The following is a 9,282-nucleotide window of genomic DNA, read 5'->3' on the forward strand; positions in this document are numbered from 1 at the left end:
TAGAAAATACTTATAGATGGCGCGGATATCAATTTTAATCATCAATCAAAAATTTTGCATCTTCTACTTTTAATATTTCTAAACTACATACGTTATTTATAATTTAAATTATTACCTTTACAACTGTATAAATTAAATTATTCTAATTATTTTAATTTTTGAAAAACATATATTTTTTTATAGGGTAACACAAAATGGACGCGTGTCGCTTTTGCTCATGCGCAATGAACCCGTCCCAATGACGTTACAATCGCGACGTGTTGACGTTTTAGAGATTTCGCTTCTTTTCTCACTTTTTATATACGTGTCAACTAAACTTTGCGCGTCCGGCCTTTGAGCCTCTAATCTTAGGAAAAACTGTAAGTATTATATTTAATTATTTATTATGTTATCAATATTACTAGTATAATAATATCCCTGGTTAGACTTTTATGGTTTCGAATAGTTAAAATTGAAAACATAATATTTATGTTACGGAAAATCTAGAACATTTTCCAATTGCAACAGTCGATTTCACTAATATGCCGTTACAAATTAACTTTATCGAGTTATCGTGGATATATTTGCTTTTAAATTCTACATTAAATTGATTTCTTCATATCAAGATTGCTTACGTATTGTAAACATTCACATTTTGTAAGAAATTTGTTTTACCTTTTAAAGCATTTTATTGACCTTTTATACCTGTTTGGTGAGTTTTAATTGCGGAACAAGGAATATATACTAACAAATTCTTAGCATCGTTTTTCTTTAATAACATAAATTCTTCCATAGTCATCATTTTGTGAAAGTTTGTTGAAACAGATGTTCTAACATAGATAATGAGGAAATATAGTCGCAATAGACTTAACACAAATTACAGCTGTACAATTAAACAACCATTTTGTTTCAATATTCAAGTTTTTACCTAGATTTCAAGGAATAATCCTCCTATTTAAGTTTATTAAGACTTGTTTAAAATTTAGTTACTTTTGATACTATTTGCCTGCGACTCCGTCTGCGTGGTATTAAAAAACTTAATTAGTAGCCTATGTGTTCATCCAGATTATAGCCTACATTTATATCAAATTTCAGCAACATCCCTACAGCTGTTCTAGAGATACTTTCAAACATTCGCATTTATAACATTAGTAATTTGATGAAATTGATTTAAATAACTGTATTTAAAATTATTTTAATGCATTTTTAATTTGTGTCATTAATGGATTGTTACGTATATTTCCAGGACAAATAACTATTAATCAAATAAAATGGCACCGAAACAGAGAATGCGCATCGCTAACGAAATTGCAAGCAAGAACATCACAATGCGAGGAAATGTACCTAAAACAACTAAGGTAATTCAATCCTTATTCATCACAGATTTGTCCAATTTTTACCCGGTAGACACTTTGCAAAATTTTACTAGAACACCTGTTGGTTCATTTCTTCCATAACTCCCAAAACTCTATTTTTGTCAAATGCGCACCCCTACCATGTCTCCGGAGGTTACTACTGTATAGAATAAAAATGTTATACAAATAAAATTTACTGTAAAACAAGATATATCCGGTTCTTTACCCTATGGATAGATGGTACAGAGTTTGAAGTACATTTTTTCCATAGGAATAATTACGTCTCTTAGATCTTTTATGAATTATAAATTTTTTTATAGTTCAATATCTTTATCAGCCATCATATCATACTGATTGATAGTTAAAATTTTGCAAGGTTGCTACTACAAATATTTAAACATAATAATCTAGATTATTTGCCTAATTTAGCCTAATGATAAAGCATTATCTGGAAACCAATGTTTTTGTAGTATATCTAATTAACATTGAATAAAATCATTATTGATTTGATTGTTGGAATATTTGCATCATTAACTATTACTTATCTTTATTTGTTTTGTTTTTAAATATAACATCAAACTATAAATAGTTTTGTTTTCAATTAAATAAATTTTTAAAGCTCTAAATAGTAAATATAAAATTCAACGGCAAAAAAAACAAACAAGATTCAAAATTGATCCATTTTTTGCTGGTATATAATAGTAACCTAGCTATTGCCCGTGGCTCTGTCCGCACGGAATTAATAAAAGACATGTAGCCAACGTTTTTTTCCAGACTATGATCTATATCTATACCAAATTTCATTAAGATCTGTTGAGGTGTTTTGGAGATACATTCAAACAGACATCCATCCAAACATTCGCATTTATAATATTACTAAGATATAAGAGTTATTAACAATTATTTTTCTTTTTATTTCCAGGAAAAAGATGACCAGTACCCCGTAGCACCCTGGTTATTGGCTCTCTTTATCTTTGTAGTATGCGGATCTGCGGTCTTCCAAATTATACAATCGATCAGGCTCGCTTAAAACTAGTGACTTTCCGACTGATAATTTAGTGTCCAGTGTTAAGGTGCTTGTGGCATTTCCATCTTTAAAGCAGTCTTCTAGAACCTTCTAGACTTCCTAACCTAACATTCTATATGCCACATGTTCCTTTGTCCGTTTTGTAATTAGGAAATTAGACCCAATTGTGATCTTTATCTGGTCTTCATCTTCCAATCAATGCAGGTCACTTAGTTATAATCTCATAAACATATTAATGTACTATATTCTTGTATATTATAAAATAATGATTTTCTTTTTAATATCAAAATTAATTTAGATTTCATTTTGTCAACGCACAATGATTTTGTTTCTGCAAAATCTTGTTTATATTTTTTTTTAATATTATATGATTTTATTATTAATTAATGAAATTATTTTTATGATTTATCTGAAAGCCACTGTTACGTGAAAATTATTTGTCGGTGAATTTATATTTTAATTTTAATTGTAATTTATTTGATTAAATACAGTATATTTGTCGAAATGTGTTTTTTATTTATATCTTTAGAAGACAATTTTGGAATTATATCTCACTAAATGTCCCCACTGAGGGTCTCGGAGCCTACCCTAAGTTAAGGGTGATTAGGCCATAGTCAACCACGCTGGCCAAGTACGGGTTGACTTCACACATATCTTTGATCTTCTCAGATATGTGCAGCATCACGATGTTTTCCTTCACCGTAAGTATTTGGAAATAATTAATAAAAATTACATAATTTTGGAATTATGACAAATTAAAGTAAGAAACGCACTTAAAATTACCAATACAAGTGGATGTTACCTAATACACTGAGAGTTTGAGAGCGTCAGTGGCTGTACTTGTCTTGTAATCTGCAGGTTCTAGTTCCGAATCCCGTCATAAATTACGTGAGGTGTTTAAGGGGGGGAGGGGGTCGATTCAAATCTCATCTAATCTTACGTTGGCGAGAGGGGGGAGTCACTTAGGGTAGGCTCCGAAGGGCCGCGGACGAGAGCGAAAGCGTGCCCGTGGTCCCGTCCCGATGCGTTGGAGGAACAGAGGGGTTTAGTGGGTATGCCTCCGCTATGGAGGAGAATCCCACATAACTACCGCGTCCCCCCCGGGGCGCGGAGTATGCATAAAGCATTCCCCTCTGAAAAAAAAAGGGTAGGCTCCGAACCCCTCAGAGGTGACGTATAGTGCTAGCTGATGATTACACTGTAAAAAATATTATATGATAAATAAATAAGCTATATTTTTATTATATTGTTTATTTTTTCACAAATTATCTTTTTATTAAGCTATTGACAACTTTAGACTAAAGTCGAATTCGTTCCGTTGCCTTTATAATACAATATTATGTCTATATACAAATATACATTATTGTAATGTGATTAATAGTTTTTTCAATTACTTATTACACCAGGAATTTATCGTAAACGCCAATAAGTAGAAAGCCAACTGTAATTATTTTATATGGCAACTTTCGAACCATAGACAAGTGTTGCCAATATAAAAAATGTTGACAGTTAAAATTATTGGTTAAAGGTGTATCAAGTATAAATAATCTAATTATTTTAAGCACCTTTTAGCACCAATTGTCATTCTTATTTTGTGTTGCTTTTTATACTTCAAAGAAAACAGAAAAATGTAATATTTGATAAAAATTCAAATATATTCTGGACTTATATGCGGTATATTAATAATTCTTTAAGTGATTTTTTATAATTATAACTACGTATGACATAGGAATTGAATTTAAGCCGCTCTCAAAGTCGACCAAGGGATACCCTTAATATACATTTAGAAAGCGACTATTAAGTGAGCACTACAAGACGCTGCGGTAGTTAACGTAGGTTTCTGAGACCAAAATATCAATATAAAACATATCATTGTCATAATCTTGGAGAAAACAGAGATAACAATTTGTTTTAAACGGGCATTTCGGTCTCAGAAACCCACGGTTATTCTTGTAATTGCTGTTGTGCATACTTTAGGTTTAAAATTAAACTAAATTTCTTGTAGACTATTAGATGCAGATTTAAATGTGGTACTATGGTTGGTAACCTTACTATGTTTAGTACATCAAATGATTAGATTACCTGAACATAAATCGCTAAAACCTATGGAGTGTCATTTTCGTGCGATACAAGTTTAAAATCTAGAATTAAGGCTGACAATACTTTTGTCACCGTGTTATCTATACTGTTATAAACATATTTTATGCACTTTCTATGAATAATACATATTTATTAAATAGTCTGCGAATATTCACATTAACAAAATTACAGAAATTTTTGTTTTTATTACTTTGTTGTTTAAAAAAGCCTGCCATCTTTTGTCAAGATAATGAACTAAAGGTCGGTAAAACAGTTTATTGAAGACAATTTTTTTAAAGTGAAAGACGTGATATTATATTTTTTATAACGTGGATATTTAATTATGACTATTATATTTGATTTGTGACACTAAGTTTATTCTAAATATATTTATATTACAGCTAATTTATTTTAATGTATCGTAAATGGCCTCGTTGGGATATGTACCATTCAAATGGATACTGTTGCTAAAACTTAACGAATTATCTTTAACTAGACGGACCTCGTTTATTTCTAAACTATGTTTCTGATTTTCGATTGGATAATCCTCCATGTTGCTTGTTATTTCTAATCTTATGGCATGATTTTTTGGATCAGAATGGCTCGAGGGTTTCTCTCGTTCCCACGAATCGACAGTTATGGATACGTCATTTTTGCTTCCACCATCGTCAAATTCACTGGACGCGAGACTCGAATTATCCAATTCGAAATCTGTCGTCTTCTCAATAACAACTACTTCGATATGCCTAAAAGGATTCTCTTGATTTTCTATCAACTGTCTCGCTCTTTCATCATTCCGATTATTAACTTCTTTCTTAACGTTGCAAATAACAGGGTCTGTGGCTAATACGTCAATACTATTATCATACGTCTCTTCTTCTGTAGGTTTATTTGCATTTGGGGTACATATCTCTGCGTAAATATTATCAGAACTTGAATCAGATTCGATTTTCTCTTCTTCATCATCAACAGCGTCTGCTACTTGACCGTAAGGTAAGTCTTCTATCACTGGCAGTTTCCTTTTCTGTATTGATGATATAGATCTTCTTATTTTAACTTGTCTCTGTGGTTCTTCTGATATGTCGAGGGCTATGTCTTCTTCTGTCTCCGGCTTTGGTGTCGGTGCTCTTGGCTTGTCTATCTTTTTTCTGAAATTGACAAGCTTTTCACCGTCGTTCGATCTTTCAGTTTTTGTAGGCATACTGTTGCTGTTACTACCCTCTTTCTTTTCATTAGGTTTTTTAGGATGGAGCAAATTAGAGGTGGACTTGCTCAGAACTCTTTTAGTTTTCACATGAAACTCGGAACACAACTTTTCGGTGATAAATGAGTGCTGTTTATAATTAATTTCGAAGTCGCTATCATTGTACATAGAACCAGCTCCGAACATGTTAATGTCTTCGCAGCTCTGAATTTGATTGTAGGATTCTGATTTTGCGATCGCCTTTTCTGGGATTAAATCAGGTTGTATTCTTTGCCGTCTCTCGAGGTTGGTAGATGATTTTGTGGCGGATGATTTCTTAAGCATGTTTTCGTCCAAAGATTTCAGTTTACGTCCTGAACTTGAGTTACTCTCCATCGAGCCGCAGTAATTAATTTGATCGACGCTTAGATTTTTCCTACCATGCTTCATATTTATTCCACTGTCTTCCTCCGTTGATGGACTATCAGGCATTCCAGTCTGCACTGAAACGGATTTAGTTAAAATAGGTTTCTTATGATTAGAACTGCACTGGCTGGTGCCCATCTCTGATGAAGAAGTCGTAAGACTTTTATAAGAATGACTCTTCTCAGCCGTACCATCGCTTTTTCTAGAAGCACCGAAGCGATCTTCTATCAATTTAGCCATATCCTGATATCTTTCGATAGAGCTGTGTTTTTCACCTAGAGGATCAAATGGATCTTTTACATCTCTTTGTTTCTCGTTATTTTCTATTGCAGTTATTTTATCGTCTAATTTTTCTGTGCTCTTAAGTAGTTTCAAATTCTTGAACCATTTGGTCTTTTTTTGAGCGGAATCTTCTCGGAAAACATGCATTTTATCATTAGTGAACTGTTCCTGGTCACCTTTCTCATCGCTTTTCTCATCCTTGCCCTCGTCTTCGCTGTACACGTCGTAGTTCATGTGTTCGAGTTCGTTTTTGCTTAAAAATATAATAGAACCTTCTGTTTCGTCGGGAATATCTTTTAGAACTTTCTCACTCTTGCCAAACAATCGCGACGGGTCTATTTTCAGTCCTTGCAAGGTGAATTTCTTTTCTTTCTCAAATTTGACCGGTTCGTGGTCTTTAATAAGGTCCTCGGCGGTCTTCGCTTTGCTGCTGAGGGTCGAGTTGGCGTAGGAGATCTGCCTGATCCAGTTGTCAACGTTGAGTTGACAGAAGGTGAGAGCTTTCTGGAGACGCGCGGAGAGGAACATTCTTTTTTCAGTGTCGAAGCCGAGCTGTGTGCGACGCACCCGAAGGTTGCCGTGCAGCGGCAGCAGCTGGAGGGCCTCGCGCGGTTGGTGTCGTACCTCCGCTGGCCGGCTGGGGCTGGCAGGACCGCCCTCCGGCAGCGAGCACATCACCAGCACGGGCTCTGTTATTGCGGCTCGCAGGAGAAGGTCTTCTGCAATTATATGAATAAATTCAATCAATAAATCAGTTGTTTTACAATCTTTGTAATTGCGTCTGCAATTCAAAGTTTTTTTATTTAGAAATACCGTAACATGTTTTCTAACTAAGAGATTTTAAGGAAAGAAAAGTTATTGTAGTTCCAAACAATTAACCATCTTTCACTATCATGAGTACGATATTCGTAGGACATAAAAGGGGGCACTTGTAGGTAGATACTAGTTAAATGTACTAACCTCCAACATCATGCGCCATCTCGATGGGAACAGTGCCGGCGAGCAGGCGCACGCGCGCTGGCAGCGGCCACAGGCTGAGCAGGTGAGGCAGGCGGTGAGCGCGCGCGGCGGCACCTGGCGGCGCACCCCCAGCACTCCCCGGAACCGCCTCCCACTCCGCCGGCGACAGCTCCTCGGGACATACCTCATACAGCTCGCCCTTTGTATTGATAGGCACGAACAGCTCCTGGAAAGTACCAGGTTATCATAAAATAACAGACACTAGTAACAGAGTGTCTTACGGATTAAGAATCACTTTCAAAGATAAAACAACGGAGACAAAATTAATTGTTGCTTTAAAAAAAATATGGAGACGATGAAGGCAGAGACCAGAATAATTATGCCATCAAAGAAATTATCATTGAATGTCACGAAACAGAAAATAATAAGGAAGTAAAGATGATTTTAATAACAAATTTCGCACGACCGCTGATAGGTGTGTAGTAAAGATGAACGTGTCGGCTTTATGGCTAGAGCTATTCGTTTTAATGCATTCCGCATCACGCCGTACGTCATTGTCTATGAGTGTTTCAAAATGGCCGCCAACGGTCATTGTCAAGCGACACTGTAGGTGACTGTTATTAGTTGAGTTTGTATTTTAACGACAAAGTTAAAAGTAATTACATTATATTACAACATTGTATTTAAAAACATATTAAGTGTCTTACGAACCTAGACTAGACAAAGTGCGTTCGCACCGAAATTACCTAATGATTTTCAAAAAGTATGAAACTGACGCGCGACAAAGTTATTGTCAGTTCTTATACATTTTTAAAGTTCGTTATGGAATCGCTTCGTAGCGAATACACTTAGTTTAACGTCCCCCGGGTTTTTACCGTGTTTTTACCCCCCCCCCCCCCAGTTTTTACCGTGACTAGGGAGAGTCTCAGGGTTTACGAATGTTTAGTATCGTGCTTGTTAAGGAGCTTAAAATTATTTTTAATCTAAACACTTCTGCAGGTTAAATTAGTACATATCTTTTTATATAAACAACTAGCGGACCCGACAGACGTCTTTAATTTGAATAAATTAATATGATGTTAATATTTGATGAAAATTGTGAATCTAAACCATTCCCAGATCCCCTTGAACACAAAAAAAAATTCATCAAAATCGGTCCAGTCGTTTCAGAGAAGTTCAGTGACATACACACGCACAGAAGAATTATATATATAAAGATAACTAAAGTCTGTCTCTTTGTAATCTTTACTAATTCCCTGTCTTATATTTCGTCACTTGTAATCGCATAACGAGATCGAGATTAAAGTGTTTAAAATTGCACAACACGTCATGAGGCCATCGATCAACTTAGTGCCGAAATCCAGACCGGACTATATCTAGATATGGATCGCAAGTCACTGGTGTTAAAATAGTGAGGTGCATATATCGATTATCGTGAATTTACTTTCCATACAATGTTACTTAATAAATACGAATGTTTAGATGGATGGATGTTTCTTAGAACGACTGCATGGATCTCACTGAAAATTAGTATAGATGTAGAACATAATCTGGAAGAACACATAGAGTACTTATTAAGTATTTTTTTAATTCGCGCGGACGGAGTCGCAGGCGATAGCTAATTTTTTATAAGTTTTGTTTTAACATTGGAAATTGAGTTAAGACATTTTCGTGTTTTAAAGTTTTTTGCTTCAAAGAAACTTTTTAAATTACAAAGTTTAAGTAAGAACTTGGATTTTTTTTAAATAGTATTTTATAATAAACATATCGATATAAGTACAACACTATCTCTTGGTGTTTTAAAATTAACCCAAATAAATTGTATTTCATCGCGTGATGTATGTAGCAAGCATATCTAGATGTCAACAGGTTCGTTACTTAATCGATTTGTTGGCAGCTGAATTTATAATAATAGAAATTATTACTAATTTAGTCTCACTTTATATTAGCTAATGCCCATAGACAATCGAACACCAAACTAAAAATGCGTT

The 9,282-nt window shown here is 34.6% G+C and overlaps 1 protein-coding gene and 1 long non-coding RNA gene across 2 annotated transcripts in view; one reads left to right on the top strand and one right to left on the bottom strand.

The window, feature by feature from the left end:
• Positions 1-234: 234 nt before the first annotated feature.
• LOC106119911 (uncharacterized) lies at positions 235-2,862 on the top strand. Its single transcript, XR_001227971.1, has 3 exons — positions 235-359; positions 1,226-1,337; positions 2,257-2,862. It is a non-coding gene; the product is annotated as an uncharacterized LOC106119911 (long non-coding RNA).
• Positions 2,863-4,784: 1,922 nt separating this feature from the next.
• The window catches only part of B4 (imaginal disc development protein B4), an 82,542-nt gene continuing 78,044 nt past the window's right edge, over positions 4,785-9,282 (bottom strand). Inside the window, exons 5-6 of the mRNA XM_013326942.1 lie at positions 7,292-7,517; positions 4,785-7,050 (exon numbers count right to left, since the gene is read on the bottom strand). Of these exons, the coding sequence (XP_013182396.1) occupies positions 4,847-7,050; positions 7,292-7,517 (2,430 nt within the window). The 3' untranslated portion in view covers positions 4,785-4,846. The remainder of the gene's footprint in view (positions 7,051-7,291; positions 7,518-9,282) is intronic.

Source organism: Papilio xuthus, unplaced genomic scaffold (assembly GCF_000836235.2).
Source record: "Papilio xuthus unplaced genomic scaffold, Pxut_1.1 DF829758.1, whole genome shotgun sequence".
Classification (NCBI taxonomy): domain Eukaryota; kingdom Metazoa; phylum Arthropoda; class Insecta; order Lepidoptera; family Papilionidae; genus Papilio; species Papilio xuthus.